The sequence below is a fragment of the Prionailurus bengalensis genome, chromosome B4 (assembly GCF_016509475.1).
Source record: "Prionailurus bengalensis isolate Pbe53 chromosome B4, Fcat_Pben_1.1_paternal_pri, whole genome shotgun sequence".
Lineage (NCBI taxonomy): Eukaryota > Metazoa > Chordata > Mammalia > Carnivora > Felidae > Prionailurus > Prionailurus bengalensis.
This window is the reverse complement of record NC_057358.1, coordinates 41,532,868-41,550,795: the sequence shown is the minus strand read 5'-3', so window position 1 is coordinate 41,550,795 and position 17,928 is coordinate 41,532,868. Positions and strand designations below refer to the sequence as shown.

At 44.5% G+C, this 17,928-nt stretch overlaps 1 protein-coding gene across 3 annotated transcripts; it reads right to left on the bottom strand.

The window, feature by feature from the left end:
• Positions 1-10,476: 10,476 nt before the first annotated feature.
• COPS7A (COP9 signalosome subunit 7A) lies at positions 10,477-16,365 on the bottom strand. Of its 3 annotated transcripts, none has more exons than XM_043561852.1 (8): positions 16,012-16,365; positions 15,441-15,645; positions 13,633-13,708; positions 13,086-13,174; positions 11,921-12,123; positions 11,205-11,310; positions 10,889-11,040; positions 10,477-10,721 (listed from the first exon to the last, which is right to left on the bottom strand). In XM_043561852.1, the coding sequence occupies exons 2-8, from the start codon at positions 15,600-15,602 to the stop codon at positions 10,682-10,684; spliced, it is 828 nt and encodes a 275-aa protein (XP_043417787.1). In that variant the 5' UTR covers positions 15,603-15,645; positions 16,012-16,365; the 3' UTR covers positions 10,477-10,681. The 3 variants fall into 3 exon arrangements, with proteins under 3 accessions (XP_043417787.1, XP_043417784.1, XP_043417786.1); XM_043561849.1 differs by having other exon boundaries at positions 16,098-16,365; XM_043561851.1 differs by having other exon boundaries at positions 16,129-16,365.
• Positions 16,366-17,928: the final 1,563 nt, after the last annotated feature.

The following is a 17,928-nucleotide window of genomic DNA, read 5'->3' as shown; positions in this document are numbered from 1 at the left end:
GTAAAATTGCTGTGTGTGTGTGTGTGTGTGTGTGTGTGTGTACAGTTCTGTGACTTTTAACACATGCAGATCTGTGTAAGCACCACCACAATCAGGATCAAAAAAGTTCCATCACCCCTAACCCCGTCCTGCTGCTCCTTTGTGGTCACACCCTTCCTCCAATCCTAACCCTGACAACCACCAATTTGTTTCCCACTGCTATAATTCTGCCATTTCCAGAATGTCATATAATGAAATCATACATGAGAGAAGCTCTTTCTTTCAGCATAATGCCTTTGAGATTCACTCATGCTGTTGCGTGTATTAATAGTTTACTCCTTTTTATTGCTGAGTAGTATTCTGTGTGCTTATAGTCTGTTTATCCATTCACCTGTCCAAGGACATTCCAGTTTCCAGTTTGGGGTAATAATGGACAGAACTGCCATAAACATTTGTGTACATGTTTTTGTGTGAACATGTTTAATTTCTTTAGGAATGAAATGGAGTGGGATTGTGAGGTCATATGGTAAGTGTATATATATATATATATATTTTTTTTTAATTTTTTTAATTTTATTTTTAATTTTTTTTAATTTACATCCAAATTAGTAAGTATATAGTGAAACAATGATTTCAGGAGTAGATTCCTTGATGCCCCTTACCCATTTAGCCATCCCCCACCCCACAACCCCTCCAGTAACCCTCAGTTTGTTCTCCATATTTATGAGTCTCTTCTGTTTTGTCCCCCTCCCTGTTTCATATTATTTTTGTTTCCTTTCCCTTATGTTAATCTGTTTTGTCTCTTAAAGTCCTCATATGAGTGAAGTCATATGATTTTTGTCTTTCTCTGACTGACTAATTTCACTTAGCATAATACCCTCCAGTTCCACCCACATAGTTGCAAATGGCAAGATTTCATTCTTTTTGATGGCTGAGTAATACTTCATTGTATATAAATACCACATCTTCTTTATCCATTCACCCATCGATGGACATTTGGGCTCTTTCCATACTTTGGCTATTGTCGATAGTGCTGCTATAAACATGGGGGGGTGCATGTGTCCCTTCGAAACAGCACACCTGTATCCCATAGATAAATGCCTAGTGTAATTGCTGGGTGGTAGGGTAGTTCTATTTTTAGTTTTTTGAGGAACCTCCATACTGTTTTCCAGAGTGGCTGCACCAGCTTGAATTCCCAAGGTGTATATTTAACTGTATAAGAAAATGCCAAACTTTTCCAGGGTGGCCGCACCATTCTGCAGCATTTTGCATTTTTCAGCATTCTCAACAGCAATGTGAGAGAGCCCAGGTTGCTTTGCATCCTTGCCAGCACTTAGTATTGTCATTTTCTATTTTATTTTACCCCGTTCTATTAAGTGTGTAGGCATTCTTCTATTTATTCTAATAGACATCTTGTCTATTACAAGTTTTAATTTGTACTTGCCTAAAGACTAATGATGTCGAGCATCTCTTTACGTGCTTATTTGACATCAGAGTTCTTTATATACTCTGGTTAGAAGTCCTTTGTTAAATAGGGATTCACAACTAATTCTCTCCCATTCTGTAGCTTGTCTTTTCTTCCTCTTGACATTTTCTTTTTCAAAGCAAAAGTTGTAATTGAGATGAAGTCCAACTTATCACTGTTTTCTTTTATATCAAATTTTGGATGTCATATCTAAGAACACTTTGCCTAACTCTGGATAACTAAGATTTTATCCTATGTTATCTTTCTTTTTAAAAAAAATTTTTTTCAACGTTTTTATTTATTTTTGGGACAGAGAGAGACAGAGCATGAACAGGGGAGGGGCAGAGAGAGAAGGAGACACAGAATCGGAAACAGGCTCCAGGCTCCAAGCCATCAGCCCAGAGCCTGACGCGGGGCTCGAACTCCCGGACCGCGAGATCGTGACCTGGCTGAAGTCGGACGCTTAACCGACTGCGCCACCCAGGCGCTCCTCCTATGTTATCTTTCAAAAGCTTTGTAGCTGTACATTTCATATTTACATCCCTTTCTTTTTGGATGAGTTTTGATAGCTTGTGGCTTTCAAGGAGTTGGTCCATTTTGTTTAAATTGTTGAATTTATGTGTGTAGGATTGTTTGTAGTATTCCCTTATGACATTTTAATGTCTGTGGGGACTGTAGCGATATCCCCTCTTTTATTCCTTTTTATTTTTAAGTTTAAGGATTTTTTTTAATGTAATCTCTACACTCAACATGGGGCTTGAACTCACAACCCCCAAGGTCGAGTCACATGTTCTACTGACGAGCCAGCCAATTGCCCCCCCCCTTTATTCCTGATATTAGTATTTTGTGTCTTTTCTCTTTTTTAATTTTTTAATTTTATTTTTGGGGTGCCTGGGTGGCTCAGTCTGATAAGTGTCCAACTCTTGATTTCAGCTCAGGTCATGATCTCACAGTTGGTGAGTTCGAGCCTCACGTTGAGCTCTGAGCTGACAGTGTGGAGCCTGCTATTACAATAGCTACTTCAGGTTTCTTTTGATTAATATTTTCATGGTGTAAGTCTTCCCATTCTTTTACCTTTAACCCACCTATTTTATACCTAAAATGGGTTTTTTGAAGGCAGAATATAGTCAGATCTTTTGTGGTTTTTAAAAACCCATTTAGATAATCTTTTAATTGATATATTTAGGCTATTTACGTTTAATGTAAGTATTAATATGTTTGGATTTACTTCTATAACTTTATTATTTGTTTGCTCCTCCATTGATAATTCAGCTATCTCCACTTTCCAGTCTTCTTTTGGTTTATTTGGATATTATTTAGTATTTCTCTTTAACCTGTTTTCACTAAATTTTTCTTTTAGTTTTTGTTTGTTTGTTTGCTTTGTTTTTTAAGTGGTTGTTCTAGGGCAGGAATGGCAAGCTGTTATCTGTAAAGGGCCAGATAACAAACATGTTGGCCTTCGCAGGTCACACAATGTCTCTTGCAACACTCAACTCTGGTGCCATACGCTGGTGCAGGCACTGTGGAAAACAGTATGGAGATTCCTCAAGAAGTTAAAAATAGAACTACCCTATAAGCCAGTAATTGCACTACTGGGTATACACCCACAAAATATGAGAATACTAATTCAAAGGGATACACGCACCCAAAGAGATATAGGCACTCCTCAGGATGCCCTATGTTTAGAGTAGCATTATTTATAATAGCCAAGATATGGGAGCAGCCAAAAAAGTCCACTGACTGATGAATGGATAAAGATGTTGTATGTATACACAACGGAATATTAATCAGTTATAAAAAGAATGAAATCTTTCCATTTGCAATGACATGGAGCTAGAGAATATTAGGCTAAGCAAAATAAGTTAGAGAAAGACAAATACCATATAATTTAACTCATATATGGAATTTAAGAAACAAATGAGCAAAGAGAAGAGAGACAGAGAGAGAGACAGAGAGAGAAGCCAAAAAACAGACTCTTAACTAGTGAGAACAAACTGATGGTTACCAGAGGGGAGGTGGGTTAGGAAATGGATGAAATAGGTGATGAGGATTAAGGAGGACATTTGTCATGATGAGTACTATGGTAACATATGGAATTATTGAATCACTATATTGTACACCTGAAACTAATATAACACTATATGTTATCTATCTTGGAATTAATACAAAACAAAAAATCTGGTGCTATAGTGTGAAAGCAGCCAGAGACAATATGTAAATGAGTAAGCTGTAACTATGTTCCAATAACATTTTATTTACAAAATAAGCCTGTGGAATATGGCTTCCTAACCCTTGCTCTAAGGCTTATAAAATACATACTTATCATAGTCCACTTAGATTTTATCCTTCACCACTTCAAATTAAATGTAGGCTTTACCACTATGTAGGTCTGTCCCTTTATTGTCTCTCCTTTATGTTGCAATTGTCTTATGTATTACATCTACAAATGCTGAAAACCCCACCAGTTTCATAATTTTTACTTTCAACCATTATAGACATGTTAAAGAACTTAAAAGAACAATCTATATTTACCATTTCTGTTGCTCCTCCTTCTTTTTTTTTTCAACGTTTTATTTTATTTTTGGGACAGAGAGAGACAGAGCATGAATGGGGGAGGGGCAGAGAGAGAGGGAGACACAGAATCGGAAACAGGCTCCAGGCTCCGAGCCATCAGCCCAGAGCCTGACGCGGGGCTCGAACTCACGGACCGTGAGATCGTGACCTGGCTGAAGTCGGAGGCTTAACCGACTGCGCCACCCAGGCGCCCCTGTTGCTCCTCCTTCTTGATGTCTCCCATTTCCTGTTATCATTTTTCTTCTGTTTGAAGAACTTTCTTTAGCATTTCTTGTACAGCAGCTCTGCTAGTGACAAATCCTTATGCTTTCCTTCACCTAAGAATGTCTTTATTTTATATAACTGCTGATTGACATTTTCATTGGATATAGAATTCTGACTTGACACTTTTCTTCCAGCACTTTAAGTGTTGTTCCAGCTCCCTCTGGATTCCATAGTTTCTGATGAGAAATCTGCAGTTATCTGAGTCATTGATTCCTTATAGGAAATGGATTCTTTTTTCTAGATGTTCTTTGGATATTTTTCTATATCTTTGATTTTCAGCAATTTGATTATGTCCGGTCATAGGTTTCTTTGAGTATATTCTGTTTGCCGTTCACCAAGCTTCTTGAATCTGTGTGTTTCTGCCAAATTTGGGACCAAACATTTTAGCCATGAATTCTTTCAATAATTTTTCTAAATCATATTTTTTCTCCTCACCTTCTGGGACTCTGTTGACACAAATGCTAGATATTTGGTCTTATCCCGCAGGTCTCTGAGGTTCTGTGGGTTTTGTTTTTTTTTTAAACTGGTTTTTGTTTGTTGTTTAGGTTGCATAATTTATATTGATTATCTTCAAAGTCATCTTCATTCTGCTCTCCAGTGAATATTTTATTTTGGTCACTCCTATTTTTCAGTTCTAAAAGTTCCACTTGGTTCTTCCTTATGTCTTCTATTTTTTTGCTAAAACTTTCTATCTTTCCATTTATTTCAAAAACATTCTCTCTTTCTTCTTCCAGTATAGTTATACTAACTGCTTTGAAGTCTTTTGTTTAAATTCCAACATTTCTGTCATCTTGGGGTTGGTTGTCTTTTCCCTGGAGAGTACTTTGTAGGCTGAGTAATTTTATGTTGTATCCTGGATATTTTGAATATCGTTTTGAGCCCCTGGATCCTATTAAAATCCTAGTGAGAGTGTTTTTTATTTTAGCAGTCTATCGACCAGGTTTGGTTCAAGCAGCCACCTACCTTCTTTGTATTGTGGTTCTGATGTCAGTTTAACTTTGTGGTGCTATCTAGATCAGTCCTTTATGTGTGCCACCCAGTGGTCAGTCAGACCTAGACAGTGGTCCACCCTGTAGCTCGTTTCATAAAGCTTTGGTAAGATGTTGAAGGTCAGATCCATGCTTGTGCAGCTTTGAGGTGAGCCCAAGAGTTCACAACACAACTCTATGGGACTCTCGATTTCTCTCCTCTCTGTGATCTGACACTCTGATCCTCTCGTTCTTCTTTTCCCAATCCTTTGCCCAAAAAAAACCTGGGGCTTTAACTTCTCTACTTTGCTGAGCATTTCCCACTATATGTCTGGGCTAAGCATCAAGAGAACAAAGAAAGAAAAAAGCAGAGGGATTTGATTCACACTCTTGGGACCACAGCTTCTGTGGTCAAAGGAGTTCTCCCTCAGTTTTCAGTGCTTGCGCAGTCACTGTTGCTGTCATTGTGCTACTATAACTACACCACCATGGTACTGCCTGGGGCTAACGGGGGAAGAGAAGGAAAAAAGGAAAGCAACGGATTTCCCCGTCTCGGACCCTTAGAAGTCCCTTTCCTGCTCCTCAGACCTGCAACAGAGGGCTCCAAGAGGAACTCTTTCAGTTCATACCTGATGTACGCTTCCAGGTTTGGGGAGGCCTTTTAGTGCATTCTGGGTGATAATGGAGTTAGGGGGAGGGGATGGTAAGCCCACCACTGTTTTCATGGAACTTCAAATTCTGGTTCCTTCCTCCCTACCATTTACTTCTCTGAAATCTCAGATAGCTGTCCCATGCGTTCTGTCCCGGAACATGGGAGTGATGGGCAGGGGGTGTGCCTTCTCCACTTATGATGTGTGTAATCTCGAGAAAATTACATAACCTCCCTGTACCTCTTTTGTCATCTTTAGAAGAGGATAATAATGGCAAAAACCTCAGTAGGTTGTGTAGATTAAATGAGTTTATATACATAAAGCATTTAGAATAGTGCTTGACTAAGCACTTAATAAGTATGTCTTTATAATTATTAGCAAATATCATAAAAATATTGGAAAACAGAGACAGGCAGAAAAACAAAAATCACCCCAAACCCCAAAGCCAAGAGATATAACATACACATCGCGGTTTATTCTAAATTTTTTTTAATGTCTATTTTTGAGAGAGACAGAGTGTGAGTGAAGGAGGGGTAGAGAGAGAAAGGGAGACACAGAATCTCAAACAGGCTCCAGGCTCTGAGCTGTCAGCACAGAGCCCGATGCAGGGCTCGAACTCAGGAATGGTGAGATCATGACCTAGGCTGAAGTCGGACGCTTAACCGAGTGAGCCACGCAGGTGCCCCCACTGTGGTTTATTCTATTTCAGATTTTTCAGCCACGATATATTTGCCAATTCATTGAATAGACAAATGAACATTTAAGTAAAAGAATAGAATTATATTCCCTGCCCCATTTCCCAAATTATTTAATTGGGGAGAGGCAGTAAGTCACAGGATGGAACCTTTCTGCCTCCAGGTCTTCATCCCACTATCCTCCCTCCCTTTGTCAAGCTAAGTGCCACATGGGCTTCTAGTTTCAGTGGAAAGATCACATCCTTGAAGGCTTTCCTGACCCCAGGTTAGGCGTAGATCCCTATGTTAAATGCTTTCATGTCACTCTATACTTCTTAGCACTTATCACACTTTTAATTATATCATCATATACTTAAGAACCTCAAAGGACAAGTCAAGTCTTCTCTCTTGTCCTGTACTTGAAGTTTCACCTTTGCACATCCTTCTCTTCCAGATGGTGACCTTGGGCCTACTTACCTGTTCTCCAAGGCCCTGCAGTAAAAACCTTTTCAGCTGATCCAAGTTGGCACTGATCTGGGTAAATCTGCTTATATAAACGGGACTTCACAGCTCAGAGTGGAGTCAAAGAGGGCAGTGAAGGGATGTTTCCAGTCCACATCCTGGAGATTCGAATTCAGTAGGAACTGAAGTGGGAGGAGGCTCCAGGAATATGCATTTTCAAGAACTCCCCTGATGTTTTTGATGCTGGTGACCCACAGAAACATTGCCTGTAGTAGGAAAATTCCAATATGGCTTCCAATGATCCCTGACTTCTGACGGTCACTAGACTGGACCTGGTGACTAGAAGTAATGAGATACCTCTTCCGTGATTAAGTTACAAGACTGATTCTGCTTTCCTGATGTGGTCTCTCTGGCTCTTGCTCTGATGGAGAGGGCTATCTGGGGTGCCTCTGACCAACAGACCGGAAAGGAGGTCCTCAGTCTGGCCACCTAGGTGGTAGTAAATCCTGCTGATAATGAAGAGTGTGGCTGGAAGCAGGTCCTTCCCATTGGAACTTTGAGGTGATATGGCACCACCTAACACTTTGATTACAGCCTTATGAAGGACCCTAAGGCAGGAAATAGTGTGCCCAGACTCCTGAATCACAGAAACAGGAAACTGAGATTTAAAAAATGTGCATTGTTGTTTTTTTTTTTAATTTTTTTTTTCAACGTTTTATTTATTTTTGGGACAGAGAGAGACAGAGCATGAACGGGGGAGGGGCAGAGAGAGAGGGAGACACAGAATCGGAAACAAGCTCCAGGCTCTGAGCCATCAGCCCAGAGCCCGACGCAGGGCTCTAACTCCCGGACCGCGAGATCGTGACCTGGCTGAAGTCAGACGCTTAACCGACTGCGCCACCCAGGCACCCCCTTTTTTTTTTTTTTTAATTTTTTTTTCGACGTTTTATTTATTTTGGGGACAGAGAGAGACAGAGCATGAACGGGGGAGGGGCAGAGAGAGAGAGACACACAAAAAAATGTGCATTGTTTTAAGCCACTAAATTTTAGAGTAATTTGTTACACAATGTTAGATACACTGCCTAGACTGCCCCTCTAAGCTCCCAAACATGTTGGAAGACACATCTAAATGGAGAATTTCTAATCTTTCTTCAACAGGATTTCATGAATACTTACTATAGACGTTGTCTTTGCTCTTCTTGTGCATAAAGATGTACACTAGTCCAATTTCTGTTTTTAGCGTCAGACACTTTGGCTTAATTTTTTAAGTGTCACCTTTTCATATGCATGAACTCTGAATTCTCATAAAAGCAAGTCTTCTTCCTCCTTTTACCATAGTGGGTCAGCCCTAAAGATCACCTAAGACTGCTGTACATTAGGGATCAGTATGAGAGTATGCCAGTGGTGGTAAGAGTCTTGGTTGGGAATTTTCCTGGTGCCTTGTGCTTGATTATATACGTAGGATCCTTAAATCCTGAACCAAACTTCATGGTCAAAAACTGAGCCCCCAAATAATCTGCTGCCCCATCTTCATGCTTTGGTAGCCAAGGGCCCTGTCTTTGTAAGTCAAACACAAACTTCATTTGCATGTCCTTGTGAATGTGAATGGTTCCCCTCCTGCTTTGGGTGTTAAGCAAGGAGTCCCAGCTCAGCCCACAGTAGACTTTGGAGCCATCCACTGAAGGCTGGCACTAAGAGAGGTCAGGGAAGTAATAGAGCCATTTGCTGGAAGTAGCTTACAAAAAACCCCAAGATACTAAGTTCAAGTGAAAAGTTGGGGCAGGGGCAGAGGCAGGGGGGGCAGGTTCAAAGTGCCATGAATTAGCAACTTCCACACATTGGAGGGTGTGGGAGGAAGAAGGAGTTTATTTAAAAAAAAAATTCTTTTTTAAATGCTCTTTTTGAGAGAGAGAAAGAGCACGTGCAAGAGGGGGAGGGGCAGAGAGAGAGGAAGACAGAAACTGAAGCAGGCTCCAGGCTCTGGGCTGTCAGTACAGAGCCCAACACGGGACTTGAACTCACAAGCCATGATGAGATAATGACCTGAACCAAAGTCAGATGATTAACTGATTGAGCCACCCAGGCGCCCCCTCACCCAGTCCACTTTTAATCAAAACCTCAGGATCTCACTCCACTTTCTAATTCTATGACTGAGACCTTTAGCACCAGTGAAGAGTGGTCTATCCTAAATCTCCGCCTAGAGAATAACACAACCTCTGGAAAGCAGCTCAGTCAATAGTGGGACCCTCAGGAGGCAATTGCTTCGCGTGCAAGTGGGAGGAGGGGAATTGTCCCTTACACCAGAGTTCCCAATTCTAAAGAGTGCACAGCACTACACTAGACGGAGGAGACCAATCCTCCCAGCACAGCAAGTTCTGCCTTGGACAGCAGACAGGAGCCTGCTGCTTCTTACTAAGATCTCAGAGTTCTGTGTGGTTCTGATGCAAAACCTGAAGGTTATTATCAACTCCCCCTTGTATAAGTCTATAAGAAGGAAGGCAACAGGCTGAACTCAAGCTCCTTGAAAGAAGGGGCAGTGACCGTCATTTTGCATCTCCAGCACTTATCACATGTTGGTGCTAAGTATCCAACTGCTCCTGACTGAGTGCTGGGTTACTGAGCAATTTGTCCCGTCATACAACTCAAGATCTAGGACTCTCGGCTCCTAGGCCAGGACTCAGCACACAGTATCTGGTTCTCTTCTTCTTCCAGTACTTTGCTTTAGAGGGGACTGACAATGAACCTTCTTCCCAACCATGAATACCAAAGACAGAAGATACCCATTTCAGGGCATGTTTGTAGATAGACTTCTCATAGATTTATTTCTGTTTCATGTTATATATAGATATATGTATATATACTTTTTTTTTTTTATACAATCTATATCCCCTTCCCTTCCCCACCAAACTCACAAAAGGAAGTATAAATCCTTCCAGGATTGCCATCAGGCTTTCCAAGATAGCCAGGGCTAAGAAAGAACCATCTCTCAAGATCTCAAGAGACAGCTGCCCTTCTTAGGCTCTGGGGTCATTGAAGCAGCAGCATTCCCAGGACCCAAGCGGAGGAGAGAGGAAAGGAAAAAACTGTAGTGTGACAGGATTCTAGGATGAAAGTGTCCAGTGACTCCTAGAATGGCAGACTGGCTCCCAGAATTCTCCGGGTGGGAATAAAGGTGGGAGCCCTATGGCTCTTCAGATGCTGCCCAAATAGGCTGGGGGTAAGGAGTACAAACTGGGCATTAAGCATGCAGGGGTGGAGAGGTACGAGAAGAAACACATGTGGGTTATGCTGGAGAAGCAGCCCCACCTACTCAATGATATATAACAAACAGGGAGAGATGTTGCTGCCCCCCCCCCCCCCATTAAAGAAATAGGGGGAGAGTACAGCAGGGAGGTGGAGGGAGACAATGAGACACATAAGAAAGCCACATAAAGCAAAAGTACCAACAAAATCATGACTTGTACTTGCCTCCTCCCTAGAGAAGGTGTGATATATGCTTGGGGGTCACGGAGAGGAGAGGGAGGTTAAGGGTCATGAACCTAGGATTATCAGCTGGCCAGGGGCACAGGAAGGCTCTCTGAGGACTCCTAAGGGACAGGCAGGAAGCTGGGACCCCACATCCCCAGGGAAGAAATGACAGTCCTTTCAGTTCGACTTGGACCAAATCTTGGCGCTCCCTCGGAGCCTGTCAAGGGGAAGAGAGAGAGAAAGGCTGCAGGGAATCCCCTAACGCCTGAGGGCTCCCCCCACATCCTACCCCCATGCAAATGACTGAAGGGCTGAAGACAGCTAGGTCTCTAAAGTAAAAGCAGGGCACCCCAGAAGCAAGTGGTTCCTGCCACAGTGGCTCACCCCTTGCCCTTTGAGGCTTTCTTGCTGGGCTGGCGCTGGTTGGTGCCAGGAGCAGGTTCCCGCAGCTCAGTCAGGTGTTGCTCAGGGTCCTGAGAGGTAGCCGCGGCGGCTGCTGCTGTTGTAACTTTAATGGTTTTTTTAAGGTTGGCGACCTGCCAGCATGAAAAGAAATGGGGGATAGTGAGGGAAGTTCCAGAATCTGACAGTCCCTGCCTGTCTTGTCTATCTGATACAGCCACGGTGCAAACTCCCCTGCACAGGATGACTGGCCCAGGCTGGAGGAGCCTGGGTCCGTCCTGATCCCCTGCCTGCTCACCTCGCTCTCGATCTGTTGCTTCAGGCCTAGCTGCTGCTCCTTGTGTTGGTTGGCACGGCTCACCTGCTCCTCAATGCCTGACAGCACCACCTCACAGCCCACACACCTGCGAGGATCAGGAACGAAGAAGTGTCAGTGGAAGGCAGCGGTGATCACGCACTCGTGAAAAACAGACTCAGGATATCCTGCAGCCAAACCCTTGTCCGAGTAAGGAACCCTCGCCAGGGCACCTGGAAACCACCGGCAACAAGAGTCCCAGGAGCCACAGAGACACTCAGGTCGGATACGAGAGGTATAGGAAGTGCCTGGAGTAACGTGTAACATGCGAGTAGGAACTAAAAACAAAACTGGGTAGACGTTGGAGAAAAAAAATAAAATAAAAAAGGTATATTAATGAATTTAAGCTAGACAAGAACAGAAAGAGAAAAACGGAAGTGGAAGAGACCCATGGCCTGTAGACAGTGCAGGTTACAGTACCGCTCCTCCTCCCTTCCCCCACTTACTGTACCAAGGACACTGCCTCTGGCCTCCTGCCTCCCAGGCCCTCCTCTGCTCCCTTCTGCCCTCAGAAGCCTTTGGAGGAATGAGCTCATTTCCCTTCAACGTCTGGGATTCCACCTCTGCAGCCTAGCCCAGCCCAGCCCTCCCTCCTTCAGAAGCCCTCCCCCTTTCTTGGAGTGAGAAGAGAAGGAACAGGGCCAGGACACGGGTCTCACCACTCCTGCAGGGTCCGAGCAATGGCACTGAGGTCCTGGCGCTGGATGTCCCGCCCGATGCTGTAGTCAACCTCTAGCCGCTGATTGCGCTGGTCCAGGGAGCCGCGGAGAACGTCGGCATACACAGCTTCAATGACAAGGTCTTCCAGCTGCCGCACATTGCGCAGGGCGAGGGCCTCCAGCAACACTGCATATGGGATACACTGGGGCCAGGGGCGGGGGGGTGGTTGGTTGGGCGGGGATCTGTGCAGTTCTGCAAACAGACAAGGGCTTCCAAGATTTTTCCCTCCTTTCCCCTCCTGCCCAGGCTCCCCTACCTACTCTCCACTCCTATTCCTGAATGATTTCCTCTAAAAGGCTGGTTCTAAAGCAAAATAAGTAAAAGCACTGCCACCTGAAAAATAACATCCTGAGAAGAATAGCCAGAAATAAAATAGAAGATTTATATTCCCCTTCGACCTTATTCCTCCCACGCCACAGAGGAAGAAAGTGACATCTGCCTGGGTGTCACTCCTCTGGCCACAGCTCAGGACAGCACACAGACCTTGGTCCAGATAAGCCTGACAAAACGGGAGTATGTGGTGTGGGAGGGATCTGGAGTTACTGTGCATCATTTATACTCCACCTCCTTCCAAAGAGCATCTCACGACAGAGAGACATGTGATTTATGTAAAACCATGAAACAACAAGAGAATCAAATAATAATTGGGAGAAGGTAGACAGGTGGGAGAGGGTATTTAAAAAACTGAACCTGCAGAGATATTTCTAGCAAACAGAAGCCTAGCACTTCACCAGAAGAGAGAGTCTTGTTCTCAGATCTGAAAGCTGAGGCTGTTGGTGTGGGACTTTCTCTAGCGGGGAGGGTGCTTGTTAAACAAAAGAATGGCATCCCAGTTGCTATTTTGACCCAAAAGGCAAAAAGTGTTGAATGAAAAACAGAAACAAAACAGAAAACTAAGAGAATAATATTCAGGCTGAAAGGCTACAGGCAGTAGAGTTTAGATACCTTGGAGGGACAGGGTGGGGGTGGGAAGGCAGAACAACTGTGTGGACATAGGCTGTCTGAGTGCAAATTCCCTTCAAATAGGCCCTTTGTGAAGGGATATAACTCTTTGGCTCAGGACTGGGGGCAGGGGTGGGGGTGGGGGGCAGGACTCTTACTCACCTTGACTTTGGCAGCCAGGGTGACAACTGATAGGTGTCGAAGCTTATTCTTCTGAGCCTCTGTGAGTGGGGGAAGATTCCGGGCTTCAGCTACAAAAAAAGGAGAAAGTGTAGGAAGTTCGGATTACGCTTTTGTGGGAAGCCCTAGCCTCTTCCTTTGTCTTTTTTTTTTTTTTTTTAAGTTTTCCATGCCAATTCAAGTCTTAACCCTGACCTATGTACCCCAGGAGGGTATCCCAGCAATTCCTTCTAAGTTCTTTCAGAAATTGCCCTTCTGGGGGCACCTGGGTGGCTCAGTCAATTAAGCATCCGACTTCAGCTCAGGTCGTGACCTCACAGTTTGTGAATTCAGGCCCCACACTGGGCTCCGCGCTGACAGCTCAGAGCTTGCTTGGATGCTGTCTCTGTCTCTCTCTCTCTCTGCCCGTCCCCCACTCTCATAAGGATGCTTGTGCGTGGTCTCAAAAATAAATAAACATTTAAAAAAAAGAGAGAGAAATTGCCCTTCTCCCACCTCCACGACGCCAGAGCTCTAGCTCTCCGGTTACCTAAGTAATCAGCATATGTCCCATAAGCAAACACTGTGAGCAGCCGGAATGTGGAAGCGAAGTCACTCTCAGCCAGCTGCAGGAATAGGAAGGAAGATGTGACAGGATGGGCCTCTCCCCAGCCTCCCAGCCTTACCCTGTTTTGAATTCCACTTTCTGGCCCCATCTGGCCCCTCTCCCATCATCTCTCCCAGCTCACCGAGAGGACCTCTCTGCCTCTCTGATCACTCTACCTATGGGAAGGCCTCATTTCTACCTCACGGCCTTTGTTTACACTATTCTCCCAATTCACCAGGCCCTCTTCCTCCATACATCTTCAATTCCTACCCTAAATTCTGAATTGAAAACAAGTGTTCAGCAGCACGTGCACATGCATGTACATGTACACACACACACACACACACACACACACACACACACACACAGTGTTCTGGTCCTTAGGGTGTGTTTCATATTTCTGAATCTGAATATCCTTTAGGCAGTCTGCTGTCCTTCCTAATTCACCCAACACTCCTGCATTAGCCTTACTCATCTCCGACAGCTGCATGGCCTCAGCAGCTGCTGGAATTTGTGGCCTCTGTGTCAGACCTGCTGCACCCAGGAGGCTTTCATCACCCAGGTCAGCGCACCCAGATCTCCTCTCCTATCACTGATCACTCATACTGGCACTTAATTTAGGCTGTTACCTAAGAGTATCCTTCTTTCCAGTAAGAGTACCAGTCCCTGGTATCCCGCTTAGGTCCCTTACTAGTCCCTGGTATCCCACTTAGTTCTAGAAGAGCTATGCGCGTGTTTGGCTCTCAATAAATACTTGCTAAATAAATAATTTACACATCTATATCCATTTATCTTATCTCTGCAACTGGAATATAAGTTTTAGAAGAGTAATAAGCACTGTGTCTGCACTGTGTCTTGTATTTCTCTGGTATTCCCAGATGACTAGCAGAGAGATAAACAAACACCCAAAAAATACTTCTTTTTCTTCACCTTAATGGACCCTCTTTAGTTCCACGGCCTAGGAAAGCAGGGAGAGAAAGGCAGTTTTCTCCATACCAGAGTGGTCCCAAAAGGTTAAATCCATTGACTCCGTCAATCACTGGCCCTCAAAAACTTAACACAGTTTGCCCATATACCAATGCCATAGCATCTCAGGACTTGGGCTAATGTCAAACATCTTTGTGATCCACCCACTCTAGACTTTAACTCTTAACCCTGCCTCTTCTGTGTGAATAGTTCTCTCTGCTCTGTTCCTAGCATCTTGCCACACATCTCTGGGGAAAAGACACCTTCTAACACTTCTAGACATTTACCTCACTTAAGTGAATTAGCAAAGGGGACAAAGTGGGGAGAGGAGGGCATGTCAGTTTCACGTTCGTTCCTTCCATTTGTACTGGACTTTATACTTCCCATAATCTCACCTGATTTCTATAATTAACAGTGAAGGGCAGTGTCCGCTCCAATTTTAAAAGAGAAAACTGAGGTCCTAAAGTAAAAACGACCTGATCAAGGTGACATGATTTTATTAAGGGCTACTACATTGGTGGAGACAGGCTGGTATCAGGTCTCCTTTTCTGAACCACGTGTTCTTTTGCTTAAAAATGAAAAATACTGGGTTTTACAGATCACTCATCACCAAAGGGAACTAAGAGGTTTACCTGCCTACTTATTTATGCCAGCTGCTAACTAATCATCATCATATTCTAATTCAACTGAATGGTTATGGGGTTGCCAGTGAGTCCTGCCCACCCATTCTCAAATTCAAACTTAGACCCAAGCCTCCCTGTGGGCTATCCAGGTCAGGAACCCACCTCTCTAACATTAGGCATATCCAGCAGTTCCCCAAACACGTAGACACCAGGAGCCTCCAGCACCTGGTGGATGAGTGTGGCCAGCGCTGCCCCCTTGGCTGACTTGGCCAGGAGCAGAAATTGCTCCTGGTTCTGCCCTGTCACCTTCACCTCGGCACTCATGGCTGCACTGAGCTGGGGGGACCTGGGCTCAGGATATCTGGAGCTGCAAGGAAAGAGGATGTGAAGCTGGAGGTCCCTGAACACTGGGAGGACGAGAAGCACTGGGGTCAGGGGCTGGATTGCAGACGCACTGAGTCACTTCTGCAAATGAGGAAACAGAGGTGGAGTAGTTTAAAACTCGGATCTAGGAATCCTACAATTGGCCACTTTGACGGAAACCTGACTGAGACAGGGTTGCCACGCCCCCTCCCCCATGCCTGGGCCAATCCCAAGCCCCACCACGTGCACCCCATTGAACCCCTAGGCACAGGATGTGGTGGGGGAAGGGGCGTCACATGTTGTACACCCCAATAACAGTCCCTCAAATTTCCTTGGTGCCCCGCAAGTGCCCCCAACCACGTGACCTCACCCTCAGGATCCTTCCGCGTGGCTCCGCCCCCTCCCTTAAAGAGGCCGCCCAGGGACCGTAGGCTCACGCCGACTGCCCAGTCGTACCCTGGGTCAGACTCTGCGGGCCGGCCGCTACCTGGAAGCTTCGTCTTCCAGCACACCGGGCGGGGCCGCTGCTCCGTCACCTCCGGCAGCTGTTCTGATCCTTTCCTGCCACCTCCCTGCAGAGTCGCTCTGGCCACCAAACTCTATGGCTGGCTTCCGGGTCGTACTTCCGCTCTTAAGAGACCGGTTTGGGGCGGGACATGCCCCTCCCCTGCCTTCAGCCGGCTGAAGCGCCTGCGAGCGCCAGTCATTCTACTCTCTGATTGGCTGTTGAGGAGAGTGACGGGCGCCTTTTTTCCTGTCCTGTTTCAATAAAACTTTATTGTTGAGCGAGCGCCAGACGCTAAATGTAGAGGTCTCCAGCAGGTACAGGGTGGTTATGTGTCAGATCTAAGCTGCCTGAAATCTGGAGATCCGGGGCTGCACACTGTGTCTGAGGGACAGGAAAGCTGTAACGGGAAAGAGAGAGGGAGAAGGGAAAGGGGGAGGGGTTGCGGGAAAGAGAAATGAGGAGATAGGAAGGAGACAAGAATCAATGATAGAAGTTTACCAGCAAGGATCACCTGGCTATTTTAACCACTTTTTTTTTTTTTTTTGAGAAGCAAGAGGAAAGAAGTGGAAAAAGTAAAGGAAGTAATAATAGATAACGTGTATTGAGTGCTTACTGTTGGTCAGGCATCTTATCTCATTGAATCCTCATACCGCATCCCTAGTGTGACTCCAGGACACCGTTTATCATGTTAGAGTGATGCTTTGCTGTGCATTACATCTTTTAATTCTTCAGAGAGGAAATACCTCTCGGTGGAAGGAAGGCATCTGTTATTATTCTCATTTTACAGATAAGGAAACTGAGGCTCATACGAATTTAGAGATTTGCCTGAAACTCGGGTTTCTTCAAGCCTGAGACCATTCTTCCATGTCACCATGATACTTTAGGGAAAATAATAAACAACTAACATTTCTATACTGTTTAAATTTCATACCAGGCTTGCTTGCAGAAGGTCAAATGAGAACAAAGTTAATGACATCTCGGAGGCCTTTGTGTTAGGCGCTGAACTAAGAGCTTTACCTAATTCATTTGATATTGATAACAATCTATTATTGTTTCAATTTTCCAGATGGAAAAGCTGAGGCCCAGGGAAGTTAAGCAATTTATAAGCAATGAAATGAGAAGTGGGGGGGGGGGGCGAAGAGAACATAAATGAAGGGAGTATCACAGGACTGTTAGACTGCTGGAGCTGAAGGGACTTCAAACTCAAAGTTTATGGTCCACATGGCTTAGTTTACGATAGCAAATGAGAAGCAGAACCAGAGTAAGGAGATGAGGGGCAGGGAGGGAGAAAGGATCAAAAAAGGAGGAGGAAGAGGCAGAGGAGAAAGAGAAGAAGAAAATAAGGGAAGAGATGACACAAAAGTGAGGAAAAGGAATCAAAAGCATACCAAAATATCCAAAGTTTGAAAGAACCAAAGAATTAAGGAGTCCAATCTTACCAATTTAAAGAGGAAAGGAAAGGGGCACCTAGGTGGCTCAGTCGGTTAAGCATGTGATTTCGGCTCAAGTCATGATCTTATGGTTCAAAAGTTCAAGACCTGCATTGGGCTCTGTGCTGACAGCTCAGAGCCTAGAGCCTGCTTTGAATTCTGTGTCTCCCTCTCTCTCTGCCCCTACCCCACTCACACTCTGTCTGTCTCTGTCCCAAAAAATAAGTAAATAAGCCACTAAAAAATTGTTTAAAGAGGGAAGGAAAAAGAAAAATATGAGGAAAGAACAAGAGTCCACATATGTTCTATTATGTGCCATGTCCTTACTTATTTGTTCAACTTTCAGACT

Excerpts from the sequence above, each read along its gene's own strand:
- COPS7A (XM_043561852.1), bottom strand. The coding sequence starts at position 15,602 with ATGAGTGCCGAGGTGAAGGTGACAGGGCAGAACCAGGAGCAATTTCTG. Across the intron at positions 11,311-11,920 it reads GCTCGGACCCTGCAGGAGTG|GTGTGTGGGCTGTGAGGTGG; the intron begins GTGAGACCCGTG and ends TGATCCTCGCAG. Across the intron at positions 10,722-10,888 it reads AAAGCCTCAAAGGGCAAGGG|GCTCCGAGGGAGCGCCAAGA; the intron begins GTGAGCCACTGT and ends TCCCCTTGACAG.